The sequence below is a fragment of the Sebastes fasciatus genome, chromosome 12 (assembly GCF_043250625.1).
Source record: "Sebastes fasciatus isolate fSebFas1 chromosome 12, fSebFas1.pri, whole genome shotgun sequence".
Classification (NCBI taxonomy): Eukaryota; Metazoa; Chordata; class Actinopteri; order Perciformes; family Sebastidae; genus Sebastes; species Sebastes fasciatus.
In genome coordinates, this window is record NC_133806.1 from 30,398,111 (window position 1) to 30,415,179 (window position 17,069).

The following is a 17,069-nucleotide window of genomic DNA, read 5'->3' on the forward strand; positions in this document are numbered from 1 at the left end:
TAAAGTAAGTTCTCATTTTCTTGCTGTTATCATAAGAATTGTGGTCACATATCACTCAACATACAGTTTATCCTGAAGTTGTGAAACACAACATCGTTTATCCTGAAGTTGTGAAACACAACATCGTTTATCCTGAAGTTGTGAAAGCAGTTTAGATCTTAAAGTCTCTTCTGGGAGTCCACAGAGATTATCTATGCCTTTCAACATCATAGCAACATGTGTTATTGCTGGATGATTGGGGAATTCTATTTCCTCCTTTTTTGTTATTCCCCACTGCAAAACAATTACTTTATCCTGTTGTTTCTCCATTTATACTGTATTGTCCTTCAAATAAAACAAAACAATATTGTATGATAAACGCATATACGTACATTAAAGGATAAGGCAGGCCATATTCTATATTTCTGAATTGTCAGTAAATCCTATGAAAAGACCATTAAAAAGGCACAAATGAATTACTTTCAAATCTATCATTTTGTGTTGGCCGGTGAGCCAATTGACCAAATATTTCAGGTGTTCTAACAGTTTGCATTTTTGCAGACATACATTGTTATGTTCTGCTTTATTGATGCGGTCATACAGAGCAAGGCTTAGTTTCCATGGGTGTTGTAATGTGGGAGTGCTGGAACAACATTGATATTATTAAAGTGGCAATCTCAAAGATTTTCATTTAAATAAATGTGCGTTAAGTCACTATCTATCTCCGAAGGAGGTAACACAATGGTGATTGAGCCTATGGTCCACTGATGAAAGTATTGCAATATTTATATATTTGCAGTATCTGTGGCAACATTCTCGGGAAAAAATGCTGTATTTGTTTTTCTCCATTGTATACATACAAAAAATTAAAATATGCACACAGTTCTGAGAACTAACCTGACGCTCATGTATCAACAAAAAGACTCCAGACTGCTAAACTCTAATAAGCACTATTCAATCGTTTTCACTCAGATAGAAATTGTAAATCAACCAGGACTGAAATCTTAAGGATTGCCACTTTAAATACTCATGTTAGACTTCATGACACTGTTTGAGTGCTATCATTTACCTTGACGTCCTTTTCTGGCCAGTTCTGGAGCACCGTAGAAATGTGGCCACGGTCATGTATAGTGATGAACAGCCCTCTGAAACATAGGAAAACAAATACAAGAACGTAAGTTAGCAGAAGAAAGAGAAAGAGACCACACTTGTTGCATATTCAAAAGGCATCACAGGGTGCCCTGGTCCACTGTCTCCCTCTTTCTCACGTTTATGTCATGCTCGACTATAAGAAAGCACAATGTCACTACAACTTGGCAGTACTGTAACAATGGCATCACAAAAACTCAAATAACTCATGAACACTTTGTGCTAAAAACACCTTCTTATCTAAGATTTGAGGGGAAGAACAGCTTCAAGCTGTACCTAAGAGACTGTTTGAAGTTAAGCTGCTATTTCTTTTCTGCCTTTCTTTTTTCTGACCAAGACTTTATTGGATTCTGATGGCACCTGGGACTTTAATGTTGAGCCCAGAGCCCAGGGCCTCTGCAGGGAGTTTGCTTTAGACCCTTTAGACTCCCCAAATATTCATTCATCTTAGTACGGACCCTCCCACCGACCCTCCCTCTTTCCTTTTCCTGCATCAGCATCCTTCCCTCCGGGACAAACCCAGGATAAAAAGATCATTTCTATGCGTGGGGTCCAGCTGCAGCATCTTTCCTACTCAACACGCCCATCTGGTTATAGTATGGGGAGCAACACCTCCTCCAGGTGCCAGTGACAGTAAAAACATCACTACTTGTAGGAATCCACTCAAAAGTATAAACCGATAGGTCAAAGCTTGTGGAAGAAAACAGTGGAGACATGTCAAGTATGACACATTGTTAAAAGCAAAAATAAAATACAGTGAGATGAAGACATAAAAGTGTCACATAAAAACGCTTTGATAAATCAGGGAGTCTACCGCCATGCTAGCAGCTCTGTGAGGCTGTACTTAGACACAAGTGGTGATTTGGGCTAAATAGTTAGCATGCTAAAGTGCTCACAACGACAATGCTATCATGATGATATTTAGCAGGCAGTGTTTGGCTTATTAGCAATGCTTATCATTTTCTAACTAGCTAGCACTACACACAAAATACATCCGATGGGAATGTCATTAGTTTAAAATAAGTTAAGATCAGTAGAATGGTTTATTTTCCCAAAAGTAATCTCTACTAAACTCTTCTCTTTGGGGAAATACAACCTTTGTGATTCAAAGTGTTGATGTGTGATGACTACGAGTCCAGTTAACTGGTAGAGGAGCTCATCTCACACATGGCAACCGATGCTAGTGGCCCCTGCAGGGCACGGCATGTTTGCTCTCCAAAGGCAAACACTGTGTCCTCTCTGATCTCTAATCAATTAGACTGAGCTCACACACTCCGGGTGCTTTTTTAAACTTGACTTCCTTTTCAGCTGTTTTCTCATTTAGAGACACTACGGTATGCTGAGGGCATGAGCTGAGGGCTTGAGTCTGGACAACTCTTAACTTTGGTTACACTATTTACACAACAGTGAAACTACCACTTGAAACAGGCGGATTAAAAATACAAGAGTCACAAGAGTGATGTCACACATCTTGCTGCATCATCTCTTACTGAACCAATGCTTACAGTAGTGCTTTGCATTTTAATACGACAAAAGAGCCAAAAATACAACAAAAGTAATACCTTCATGGATAGAAATGAACGTTCAACATTAAACTTGAGCTACCAAATTTGCCATTTAATCACTTTGTTGATCAACTGAAAATGAATTGCCAAAGTTTTTGACAACCGATTCATCGTTTACATAATAATAATATTTGTCACCCACATTTGTTGTAATTCATGTGTTGTTTTTATGTTTACATATTAATTCTATAACCTGAGAACAGTGAATATCCAGAAAAAAATTGAGCCATGGTAGTATGGATTTTTCAAAGTATATCAATCATCCCTAAATAATAAGTAAATACATTTATATTGATATTTACCTATATAAAACACCTGTAATCTTTGGATCTTGTCTAATTCTTTCTAATTCTAAAAGTGGTTCTATTGCTAATACAATATGATGTGCATCTTCACTCTGTTATATATCATTGTAAACTGAATATCTCTGGGTATTGGACTGCTGGTTGGGTTGGATATATTTCTGACATTTAATCGACTAAATGGTTAATCAAATGTCAAAAAATAATCAATGGATTAAACGATAATGTAGATAATCACTGGTCGCAGCCCTACGTTAGACAAAAAGGAGAGTACAGAGGAGGAGAAGGGTGGAGAAGAAAGAAAAAGAGCTTGACTGACCAAGAAGGAGACATTGACAGCTATATGGTCCTCTCCTTGTAAAGAGCTCTGCAGGTCACATGAAGGTCACTAGGCCACAGACATCTGGCATTTTAAATACCTTTCAACAAGTTCTGGCAATTCACACATCTGCATACAGCTACACATCTGTGCACAAAAATGTACAAGTGCTGCTTGAAATGCATCGTGGGTAGATCATTTAATAGAGTCTTACACAGCTGTAATGGACTGTGGGGAGCTGGACATGCTTCGTCTTTACACACTGGATGTGTGAGAGAGAGGACAAAGTGTAGCCTGCTGTGTGTGTTTACCTGAAGCCAGGAGGACATGAACTACTGCCAGCAGCAGCAGTGTGAGAAAGCGCAGCATTGGGGCTGAAAGGTTGACCTCACAATATGACTGTTGGAAAACAACTTCATGAGACGGATCAAAGCAGACAGGCAGACTGGCGGTAATGCCTAATCTCTGTCAACATGAAGGTTATGAAAAACATTTCAGGTTCAGCGTGCCATGATTCCTCTCCTCCTCCTCCAACCCTCCTTTTCTGCCATTCTGGGTTTGCAGAGGAGCTGTCGACCTCATGACCTTTGACCCTAACCCAAGCACAATGAAGTGGAGCTGCAGGAGTGTCTTTTAAATGTCAGAAAAACAAACACGTAAACACCAACTCCTTTAAGAAATATACACACATATCTACAGTACCAGGAGCAGCAAAGAGCTCATCTACAGTATCCCATGATGTCAGGAGACGTGCTGTTTTAAATCCATCATCACTGTTAAGATAATGATGATCTTTTGAGAGCAATCATATTGAAATGATGAAAAAAATTACTTAATGGATCGTTGAGAGTATACAGCAGCTGTCATGGGGATATGTATGATATGAAAGCTTTTTTGTCCACAACCCACAGAGATCTCTAGGCTGTGTGTGTGTGCGAGACTAAGAAAAAAGAAAAAAGAGAGATGTGTTTTGCATATTTGCCATGAGAACATTGCTGCAAAATGGAGTCATTTTGGCCTGTGTAAATTCTTCAAGGGGTTACTGGTAGTTTAGAGTTGGGATTTGGGTTGAGGGTTGAAGGAAAAATCCCGCCCTCTGATACTTTTACGGTTGTTAAGCTAACATACAAAAGCAAAACCAGAACTTTTCCTGCATCATTTTAGTCTATAAACTCTGCTGCTGTTGAAGAAGAAGTTGATATTTCTTCACCTTCAACATCAATGGTTCCAAACATCTTTTGTCAGAAGTACATCCACTGCCCTGTCAGATCAAGTACCGCTTTATGGACACCCCAAAAACATTACTTTTAGCAATTAGGCTAATTCAAACACGACTTTAAGCTAACTATTTCAACGGTTTATCCATTGCTTTTAGCAAACTACTGGAACTACAGTATTTATCCATTACTTTGAGCTAGGTTATCTATTTTATCCCTTACTCTTTTAGTTAGTTATTGAACTGTTTATCCATACTTTTAGTAGTCTATTTTAACCGTTTATCTACTTTCATCTTACTTTTTCAACCATTTATCCATTATATTTTGCTATTTCTCTATTTATCCATTATTTGAAGTGTTTATTCATTACTTTTAGCTAACCACTTCAACTGTTTATCCATTACTTTTAGCTAACCACTTCAACTGTTTATTCATTACTTTAAGCTAACCACTGCAACTGTTTATCTATTACTTTTAGCTAACCACTTCAACTGTTTATCCATTACTTTAAGCTAACCACTTCAACTGTTTATCCATTACTTTTAGCTAACCACTTCAACTGTTTATTCATTACTTTAAGCTAACCACTTCAACTGTTTATCCATTACTTTTAGCTAACCACTGCAACTGTTTATTCATTACTTTTAGCTAACCACTTCAACTGTTTATCCATTACTTTTAGCTAACCACTGCAACTGTTTATTCATTACTTTTAGCTAACCACTTCAACTGTTTATCCATTACTTTTAGCTAACCACTTCAACTGTTTATCCATTACTTTAAGCTAACCACTTCAACTGTTTATTCATTACTTTAAGCTAACCACTTCAACTGTTTATCCATTACTTTTAGCTAACCACTTCAACTGTTTATCCATTACTTTAAGCTAACCACTGCAACTGTTTATCCATTACTTTTAGCTAACCACTTCAACTGTTTATCCATTACTTTTAGCTAACCACTTCAACTTCTCTGCTCGCTTGATAACTAGTTTTTATGTATTCTCGATTCGTGGTGTTCAGGTGTTACAGCTGACTAGGCTATTGTGATATACCTCTGGTTGGGAATGCTATATCTCTCATCATATTGGTGCATATAGAGTTGAAATTTGAATGTGTTTGTGTGTGTGCATGTGTGTAAGACTACTGTGCTGAAATAACCACAATGAACAGCAGTCGCCTTATTTTCTAGATGAGAGGAGGGCCACAAAGCTTTGAGCTGCCATGTCTGGCTCCTCCTGTATGAGAGTGTGGCGAGAACAGAGAGGGTAAAGACAACAACCTGATGGCCTGAAACAGCACCGCCGCTGACCTGCAGGCCCAACACAAAACACACCCGAGAGACTGAGGAACGGCTGCGGGGGCAGGACAGGAGGACAAGCTGCTTTCCACACCACGACCCCAAAACACAGTCTGAGACCCATGAGGAAGCCAGCCTCCGATCGTTGACCCGTGTCCACCCAAAACACCATCAGTCACCATTCTTCACCTTAATCTTCACTGGGCTGGATGCCCTCAGTTAGCAAGCCACATAAGGTTCAACTGACACAGTGGACACAAATCACTGAGAAAAGACTGTGAAAATAGTGTTAAAGGTCAAAGACACGCTATGAGATGTCTCCAACTAATTAAGCTCCAAATCTGCCACGACGGGCAAGTTTTTATTGTTAGTGTCCCCTAAGAAAAAAATGATGACGGGGGATTTTCTCCTCGATTTTCTAAATTTGTTTGAAAGGGCCGAAGTGGAGATGAATGGAGGGAACATCTTGGAGTGCGACTCTGCACAGAGGGAAGAGATAAATGTCAACTAAGAGAACAAAACAATTCCTGTTTTGTTACTGTGTGTAACTTCAATTTATCCACAAAAAAAATAAACAATTGTTGAGGTTTTGTAAAAGCATCTGAAATGTCACTTTGACAGAGAGCAAATGTAACTGTAATTTGGAAAAGTGAGAAACAGTGTATGTCTTCCCATACCAGAATTTATAGCACTAGTGCAGTGCCCGTTCAAAACATGCCTGTTCAGAATGACCTGGATTCTTGGCCTGTGGTATCGCTGCTTGCAGCTTTCTCAAGAACCGCTAACACAAACAACTTCACACCCAACACTGCGCTTCCTTGGGTCCAGAGCAATACACCTGCCATGACATAGTTGCCTCACACACCCAAGTCGCTGCTACTCGCGGTCAGAAACACCAGTGAAATATACTCTGGTTCACAGGAAAAAAGACTTGGGTGTGTTTTAAAAACACACTCAGGTCGCAGTTACCCGCGGTCAGAAACATCTGTGAATTAAACTTAGCGAAGGTAATTTCCATATAGGCGTATTAGTCGCTTGCTCTGACATAATCACCGCAGTTATAAAGTAGAACATGGATTTAATTAGCATTCGTATCTTGCTGGCGGTAAAGTTATTAGTGTTATACGTTAGTATAAAGTCTTACGACGGGGAAATAAGGTCCTACTCACGGGGGAAAAACACAACCAAGTTGCGCAAGTAGTAGCCTACTGGCTGCGTCATCAGTGAAATACACTTAGCGGAGGTATTCATTTCCAAATAGGCGTACTAGTCGCTTGCTTTGACATTACCACTGAGTTCATAAAGTAGAGCATGGAATTACTGAGTGGAGGTATTTTGCAGATGGTGACGTTATAAGTAAGTTTGGCAAAAACTTAGACAATGAGTTGCAATAGTAACGAAAAGGTCAGTTGTATCGTTACCCAGCATCCTTGTAGCGTTAGCAGGATATTATCCACGATCCAACTGCAAAAGTGAACGGCAGTCAATGAGCCGCGGACTGCCCGCTGTGGACGACATGCTGGACCGAGTCTGCAGAGCCCTGAAGACCCGCCACCGTTGCTGAACATCGCTTGTTTATTCAAAGTTAATTAATATTGAACGTGACGCATGTCCAAATTGCACCAAATTTGAAATGCGAATAACACGCTGACAGACAGAGATTAATCGCTTTATAATTAGATCCTTCACGGTCAAGAAAATAAAACAATATTCAAAGTTTATTAGTGGATTAAGTAACAGTTTTTTTAGGCTTTATTTTTCTATTTGTCATCCGGGCACCAAAATCATCTCTCAGGTCCAGTAAATGTGCTGTACCAGGATTTCCTTTGGTACGAAGCAATATCTACCTGTAACCCTTCACCAGGGGTTATGCGCCTTAAGGTGCATTTATTGTGCATTGAAAGGTTACGCCGTAGCTTTTGAGCCTACGCATATTTACGCGGTCCAATGGGTGCATACTCTAATAAATCAAACTACAGTGCTTTGTTTGCATTGTATTCAATCTTAGATTCATCAAAATGTACTGAGAAATACCACTAGGACGTACAGTATAGCCTAGTTCATCCATCTCTTCTGTTTGGGCCATCAGCCTGCTGGAGCTGCCATTGACCCCAGAAATCTGTTACTAATACCTTTCTCATTCACCCGGCGCTGTTTGACATCGTTGACAAACTGTATCTTAAAGGTTATGCAACAATAAAAGGTTACGCAAGCCATGTGAAACCGCATGCCTCTCAGATGGGGGTATGACCGTAACTGTACACCAAAAGTCTCTCACACGGAGAGACAGTGAGACACATTTAGCTCTCTGAGTGATGTAATCCCATGTCACTCTCACGGATTGTAGTAGTGCTGCACACACACACACACACACACACACACACACATTCAATTAGCATTGACATGAATACTGAAGTCCTCAACAGAAAGTTTTGTGCATGCACAAAATGAGCTAGTTCTGCAAACATGAACTGAAAAAATACTGTAACTTCCAGCACAGTATGAAACTTATGGTATATAAAAGCAGAGTGATATCCAAGATACAGTCTGACTGCCAGAAAAAGAGACCCCTCTATACAGCGGGAGAGGTCCCTCGTGGAGATCCATGGCTTTTAAAAACAGGTTCAAACAGCAGCATCACTCCAAAATTAACACACTGGATCTTTCTGCCAGACCAGCTGCCGGGATATTTGAGATATCATTTTATTAAGGCCGGGAAGTTCAACGGGCTTTCACAGAAACAAAAACATGCAGCTGCCAATAACAAGAGATTAACATTTAGAATCTTATTAGAATAGATGAATCAACTCGCCACTCGGTCTGGGTTCAAATGGTCGCTAACAAACAAGGACGAAGAGTTAAAAACACAATAATAAACCACAGGTTTTGATGTGTGTCAAAAGACAGAGATATTTTTATTTGGATAAACAGTAAAAGTCATTTTTCATTCATCAGTCCAGCACTACATTTGACAAACTGGATCTACAATCAGACGAAGTCTAATGAATTCAGTTCCCCAGTTATATTTAAACAGATATTTATCTTTTTAGGTGAGCTTTTCTTTTAGTTGGCTTAATACGTTTTTCTGCCATCCCAGTCAACAGCACTGTATTGCTTTGCTCCGGTGTCTGTTTGTCCAAAATGGGGGCGTGCCGACCGTCATCTACTGTAAATATTACACCTACTATGGATAAGTACCTCATACAACCCCATTTCAAAACACCTGATCTATCCCTTGAAGCTACTTTTTCTGAGTAGCTTGTAAATGGTTCAATCCGTGGGTTCCGACGACCTATCATTCCGAAACCCCAATAGTCCAATAAAATGTCCTGACAGCCCGTTATCCCGAACAAAAGCACGTGGCTAATTATTAGGAGTGAGAAAAAAAATATATATTTACTTATATATCGCGATTCTTTTTATATATATATATATATATATATTCACCAGAAGTATAAAACATTACATGTCCCTTAAAATACCACTAATTTGTGAGGGAAATGTCTTTATTCTTTGATTTTTGGGTTGCTGCAAAAAATTTAATAAATAATGCCTGACCACAAGTGATATATTTGACTTCAGTACATCTCTGACTACATACATGCTGAAAATCAAAAATTTTTACTGGATTAATTTTGATATTTTCCAAAGTAAAAGTCCATAGAAGTGTATGTATCCAACTTTTTACCCATGGTCTAGTGTTAAAAAAGTTAACAAAAATTGCAATATCGAATCACAGTACTTGTAGAATTCAAATACTTAAAAATCACAATACATTTCGAATCTGCACCCAAGTATGGTGATAGTATCGAATCGGGAGTTAGGTGTATCGTCCCAGCCCTACTAATTATTATGCAAAATGATGTCATAGGACCTTCCTGGTCACAAAAATGTTTTTCCTACCATGGCGAAGGCATGAATCTAACTAATCTCACTCCTCATGTCTAAACCTAACCAATCCAACCAACTCAAGGCATTCAAGGCACCGAGTAATATGAGGCTGCCTTCGCCAGTAGGAAAAAACATCGGGAAAGTCCGATGACGTCATTCTGCATAATAATTAGCCATGTGCTTCTGTTTGTTGCAGGGAGAGTGTATTTTCGGAGCAATGGACAATGGGCAGTCCCCTTGTAAATGATGTAGCTTGGTACTTTCTGCAAAACTGTAGTGTTGCTAACTGCTGCCAATGAAGGGTAACTTGTAGCTTCACCAATATTTGCCAACCCTCCCGATTTTCCCAGGAGACTCCCATTTTTCAATCCTCCTGTATTCCTTCCGATTTATGATACATTTTCATATTTTTTTCCCCTTATCTCAACCTGTTCTGGCCCTGTACAGCATGTATAAGCCCTACTGTTTCCACCCGGACGACTATAGAGCTACAACAAGTGTTGTTTCCCGGCGGAAGACAGATGCTTGCGACACAGCTTGCAGCACCCAAAGTTGGGCTTTGCTCGACACAGAGAAAAGCCATCGTGGAGTGGCGCTTGCCATTAGAAATAATGTGCTTCAGAGTGCAGTGGTGCTGTTGTCGCTTTGTGTCTGAAAGGGCCTTTAGTGAGTGACAGAAGGAGAGAGAAATGGAGAGTACTAAGAGAAAGAAATACTCAAGCAGGGGCAAAAACAATGAATGAATGAATAAAAACGGATGAATATTAGCTTATACCAGAGATTCACACACAAGTTCACGCCAGACGGGCAAATTATTCAGTTTTCTTTCCTGAGAATTAAAAGTAAAATTAGAAGTAAGCGTATTTAACATAAAAATGCTGCTGGAGTGTATTTATTATTTTGTATTTATTTATTTTGTATTTTGTTTGTTGTCTTTAAAAGTCACCAGAATGCAGGAAACAAACTCTCTGAAACTCAATTTTTTTGAGGTCTCAAGGTTGGCAAGTATGGCTTCACCACCTGCAGTTCCAAAGTAGCTCCCCCAACACTGACTGGGCTGCTGCATACTGCATGTAGTTAATACCATGCAGAAAAATCATCAACACTTTGATTACACCTCGGTTTCCAAGCAACCAGAGCAGGGACAAACAGAAACATGGAGGGATTTGAGACTTCAGCTCGTCACTGGCCACAGTTGGAGTGTTGGTAACCATGTTTACCATGACAGAGATTTCACCAAGACATGGTTACATCTCCGTCACGGTAAACAACACATGTCATCTCAGGACAAACATCATTTAGGGACTGACTCCATGTTTTAATTTGTAATGCATGTCAAATGCCAATTTGTTAATACATTACAATCCAATCGAATAAATTGGTCTGTCTGTCATGATATCAGGTGAGTACATCAGGTAGAGTATCCTCTGAGGATCAGCACAGCATCGAGTGAGGCAGCCCAGCACACCAACACATGCACACAGACATACAGCACACTCATAAGGAGACAGAGTAATTTCTATGACTGGATGTGGTATCTGACCACAAGCTGTAGAAAAAGGACTGACAGCACAATACTTAAGCAATGAGACCGCTGGTTTCAACTTTCCTGCTTCCTTTACTGAGTGGGATTTAATAAGTTAATGGCTTTCCATGGAAAGAGAGGAGATTTCGTCACATGCATATTTCACAGTTTTATTTCAGTTAATGCACAAACTGTAAGTTACCTGTAAGTATCTATATATAACAGGAGAGCAAGTCAAGTCCTATTACTGAGATTACACCCTTGATTTTGTTCATACAGATCATTTCCAAAGCAATTAAGTACGTGAAGCCAAAGGAGTGAAGCTGTTGGCATCACGAATAACACACTGCAGCCAAACATCTGACTAAACCAATAAGGGAATAAGGGAGAAGAAGAAAAGTCAGTGAGAACTGGAGGTCTGGCAGTGCCAATCAATACCCATGTTCATGGTGCAGCCTGAGCTGACGCAAACTCTGCCCATTTTAAAAATAACTAATTGCAATGGAAAAGATGACCGTCAAAGAAACTAAATATGCAACAGACCTCTGGGAAAAGGAAAAGAAAGAAAAAGAGCTCTGTAAACACAAAAAGAAAAAAAAGAAAGAGAAACGACAAAGGGATGTGGGTGAATAATTTAGCATCAGCGCAACAACCACAATTATCCAGCCAATAATCCATCTCTCCATCTCTGTCTGAGCACACGTAAGCCTTCGGTTCTCTGTTTGTTCAATCTTTTTGTAGGAAGTCCGAGGGGTGTATTTATTCTCATCTTAGCAGCGACTGTACCCAGTCATTTTTGTTCCAACACACAGCTCTCATCACTTGGAAATGAAATGTGACGGGCAGGAATTCTCTTTCCAGTCCCTTCTCTTTCCTTTCCCTTCACACCCTCCTCTCTCCATACAGTATGACTCTCCAAAGACAATGCACTCTTCTTCTTCTTCTGCCTCCCACCTTCCATGGCACGCTCACACTTTGACAGGATTCCATCACATTACAAGTATTCAACACGTTGCCTCCTCTCTTTTTTACACAAACAAGAACCAGTTCCAGTCCCTGGCCTCGGAAAACCATAACCCACCCCCACCTCATTCCACTGCAGCCCACTGAAAATCAGGCCGGGCTTCCACACAGCAACTAATCTTCCCTCTTGAAGCTTGTCCAGACTTGAAGAAGAGGGGGAACTCTGGAGAATTTGCAGCCAAAATGAACACAGTTTAGCCAATCTGATCGGCCTTTCATCACTTCGGGTAACACGCTGAGGCAAAACATAAAAAAAGGCACGGAATCTTTTACACAGGCAACCTGCAGGTGATGCAAATAGCAACCAGACAGTGTGGGGTTCTGGGGTTTCAAAGACTCGTCGTCTATACTGTGGGGGTGAATGAGAGACAGTCGGGTGTCCAGACGATTGCTGTGGATATCCAGCCTCTCTCTCTCAGCCAGCCTTGCATAACTCAAGTGGCAAGAAAAGGCAAAAAAAGCCTGTTCCAGCACAAAGGCCCTGCTAAAGGAATCAGAGGCACAGACCTGATGAACCCTGCTGGCTATTAGAGGAGTTTCAGCCCTCTTGCAACCAGGTTTTCCATTCATTCCCCCTATTCACACAAGTCCTGACATTTGGGGCATGCCAATGACGTTCCGTGTGGGTTGCACATTCAAAAGCAATTTGTTTTGCCTCGGCCAGCAAACTGTTGCGAGGAGCAGATGTAGTGGGTTTATTTACAAATGTTGCTTCTCTGCGTTAGCAACAATGGTCAGGACCGGATCGCATAATACATATACAAGAAAACTTTATATCCCCTACAATTCAAATAGGTCATCCTTTCATGAAAAACAGACATATAGATCATTGACAATATGAGACAGGTTAAGAGAATATCGTAAAATCATTGAGCACTGGTTGGATGACAATGATTTACGGCCCATTGTATTCTCTTTAACATTCACAGAAAAATGTGTATTCAGTTTCAGGCATGTCTGGGTTGATGGCAGACGAGCTGCTAGTGTCCACTATAGCACAGATGGGGAAATGCTTTCAGAGTTTCCAATTCTTCATGGCTTATAGTTTAGAGGAGATAATTCATGTACTATATAACACCAAGTTAGAGGCCAAAACCATTATATTCTACAATAAAATATCAATTCAATTTACTGTGTTTTATGCTCTCATGACCATATAATTAGGTTGCAAGATGATCCAGCAGGCCTTCACATTTTGTAATTATCTGGAATACTCAAGTAATCCATTAACCTGGATAAATGTCTTATTTTGGAGAAACTGAATACAATATTCGGTACGAGCCCACCCTGGAGAATGAGCTTTATTTAGTTAGCGATGGTTAAGGTTTGGTTAGGTTTAGGGAACAATCATGTTTTGGGGTTACAATGACGACTTTGTTAAGGTTAGAAACATAGACTGTATATAAGAAGTGGACGTAGTCACCATGACGTCACCCATTGGTTTGTGGAAAGCCGTTTTGAAGCCTCGAGTTCGCCATTTTGCCCGTCACCATCTTGCTTTTTTGCAACCAGGAGTGTACAACCAAAATAAGTCATTTTGAGGCAACCAAAATATTTCAATTAACTTTCATGAACACTTCGAAAGGTTAAAGTTTAAAGACAAAAACACGGACAACTCCCAGACCGGACAACGCCGTGGTAGCGACCTGTCAATCAAAGGGTAGCCCCGCCCTAAAGCATACCCTGCTTTATGGTCTATTTGACTCTAAATAGGACCATAATTTACTAAATGAACATCATGCTGTATTGAAGAAGACTTGAAACTAGCGATTGAGACCATAAACTCATGTTTACAATGTTTACTGAGGTAATAAATCAAGTGAGAAGTAGGCTCATTTTCTCATTGACTTCTATACAATCAGACTTCTTTTTGCAACCAGAGGAGTCGCCCCCTGCTGGCTGTTAGACAGAATGCAAGTTTAAGGCACTTTTTTCACTTTTCAGACCTAGAGGTAGACCATTGGGTTAGAAACATCATGGTTTGAATTAAAATTAATACTTTTTTAAGGTTTCAGGACCTTCATCATCATGGTTACAAACCACGCAGGCAAGGCTATTGGATGATCATAGTCATAGTTTAAAAAAAACTAATCCTACAGCTACTAGAGGGCTTTGTCACTTGAATGTAAACATATGTCGCTTTCAGGCACTTGCTGAACCGACTGATGCTGTCATTTTTCTTGGGAAGGCAGTCTCGATAAAATCATATTTACAAAGAAATTACTGATGGGATATTGGTACGGTTCTTAAAATATAGTATCACTCCAAACTCACTGCTGTGCTGAGCTTGGTGCTCCCATATTGACACACATATGCTACAATTCATTCCATTCCATTAAAAATAATGTGATGATTACAATGTTCATAATTATTACTACTTCATTAACACAAGTTATTCATTTGTTTGATTCATTCTACATTTATTTTGTCGTCATAATCCATCTTTTTTTTTTTAAAGGGAAGCTTTTCAGAAATTCTACCATCGGACATGCAAGAAGAATGTGCGCCGTGTTAATATGCAACTGCCCTGTAGGCGACATTTTCAACTCTTAACAGGGAAACTGGAGCTGTGGCTCTCACTGATGTAACGCTGAGGGTTAAATCAAAGCGAATGTTCAGGATGCCAGGGGGAGAGGTCAAGTCTCGCGTAATGAAAACAGATCAAAGAGAGTGAAAAAGGGAAAATCACCTGGGGTCAGATCCCATTCCTATAGAGTGGTCACAGGTCAGGCTAGAGTTGGTCTACGACACCACCAGAACCAATCATCTCGCTGTGAGATCATCCATAACAGCCAGATGGTCAATTTATCCGAAGATCTATGGTGTGTTTATTAATGGTCATGTCACTGAAACCATGCATACTCTCCGTGGAAACTAAAATCCAGACAACCTCCTGTCGTTCCTATTCTAAATAACATATACACTTTCATAAAAGTGCAAAATTTGCAGATGGAACAAACTATACTGGAGCGCTTTAATGTATTAAAACACGGAAAAATAAGCACATCTTAACTTCTGAACCCAGTGCCAAATAAGCCTATTGTGTGTTTTAGTCTCATTGCACAGTGGAATTTGATTCCTCACAATAATTTATTTAATCATAATTACAAAGCCTACCGAAATCTTAATGGATAAGAAGTTAATATTCTGCAACTTTAAACTATTCAAAAGGGTTTAAGTCCATCAGGCACATGTTAAAGAACAGATGTTTTTGCTTCTTTATGCTGTGATAAAAAATGGCGAAACAAAAATCAAACTAAATATGATTTTGATGTACTGTCCTACTGTATTATGCATGCTGGAATATGTCCTAAATAGCTCTGAAATGATGTAGATGGCATGCTTTACGCTTATGTGTGTATGAAGCATACATATTGTGATTAATATACTGTGCATAATATAACTTGTTTTATTAGATCCATCGACATTGTTAGCATACTGCTGTCGTTTTCCCTTTGAAAATAAGTATGAAAGTATATTAGTCCACAATCACAGGCACTGACTAATCTCTATTATCTCTGATTTTAGTCTTCCCTTGCAGAAGGTTGTGTTGAAATTGAATAAAAATTATATTTGTAGAAAATGTTTACAGCCTTTTGATTGATTCCACATATCACACAGCCCTCGAGCGCAGATGGATACCTTCAAGTTTTCGGTTTCTAAGCTCGGGCCAAAAGCATGACGGGGCTAAAAGTGTTCACAGCCAAGGCCAAGCTGAGAGCAGATGGAGCTGTCAAAACAGAGAGAAATTAGCTTTTAGCGCTTTCTTTCTTACCACATCCATTAACTGAGCAGAGGGGAGGTTAAGAAGAAGAGGAGCCGTTAGAGGAGATATTAGCAGGCATGTAGGCCTCATACCATTTTCAGAAGTATGGTCTTATCTAAGTGCAGATATGAAACTGGTGCAGTATGGATGGTGATTAATGTGTGATCTGTTGACTTGGCTCTTATAGTCAGTGGGGAGTGTCCCGTGTCAACATGAGGCCGACCCAGTTTCAGACACAGGTTTCACTGGTCTGCTAAGATTGTAAATCATCACGCTTCCATATTTATGGCTACTGAGTTCATGTTTTTTTTTTAATTTCTTGAATTTCCCCATAAGATGTCAAGTCCTCCAATCTAAATACATATTTTGTAAAATCCCACACATAAACAATTTCTAATCTGCCGCAACTTTGATTAAGGTTTGATTAGATTTAGGCAAAACCACAAAAAAAAAAAACAATTTGGTTATGGAAAGGTTATGGTTTTAAATACTACTTGTTAAAGGTTAGGGAACTTAAGAAGAATTTCTTTACTTAGAAATAATGTTGAGCTGCAGCCAAGAGGCAATTAGCTTAGCTTAGCTTAGCATAAAGAGTGGAAGCACAAGTAAACAGCCAGCCTGGCTAATACTGTATATCCATTTCTGATTGTGTTTGGATTAAACTAAAGAAAATATGATGTGTTAAATATTGAGTTTAAGAGGTTCTGGTAGACAGATTTTGTTACCAAACTAGCCGTTTCCCCCGGATTTTTGCGCATTTCTTAAAATGTCAACTATTCCTTAAAACAAGTTTAACCATGGAGATAAATGTTTCCCAACCTTAAGCAAGTAGTTGTTTTTAAAAAAACAAAACAGGTTATGGTACGATTGCAGTACTGTTTCCTTCCAATGAGGACTATATATAAAAAAGGTCTGATTTCTGTTGTAATGGCCAGCAATGTGGCAGACAGGTGATGGTGATGTGAACATTGGTGTATAACACAAAAATGCAAAGACAGCAATAAATAAATCCATCTGGACATAGAGGTGATTTT

The 17,069-nt window shown here is 39.5% G+C and overlaps 1 protein-coding gene across 1 annotated transcript in view; it reads right to left on the reverse strand.

The window, feature by feature from the left end:
* The window catches only part of me1 (malic enzyme 1, NADP(+)-dependent, cytosolic), a 97,229-nt gene that overhangs the window by 25,798 nt on the left and 54,362 nt on the right, over positions 1-17,069 (reverse strand). Inside the window, exon 4 of the mRNA XM_074654712.1 lies at positions 1,049-1,124. Within this exon, the coding sequence (XP_074510813.1) occupies positions 1,049-1,124 (76 nt within the window). The remainder of the gene's footprint in view (positions 1-1,048; positions 1,125-17,069) is intronic.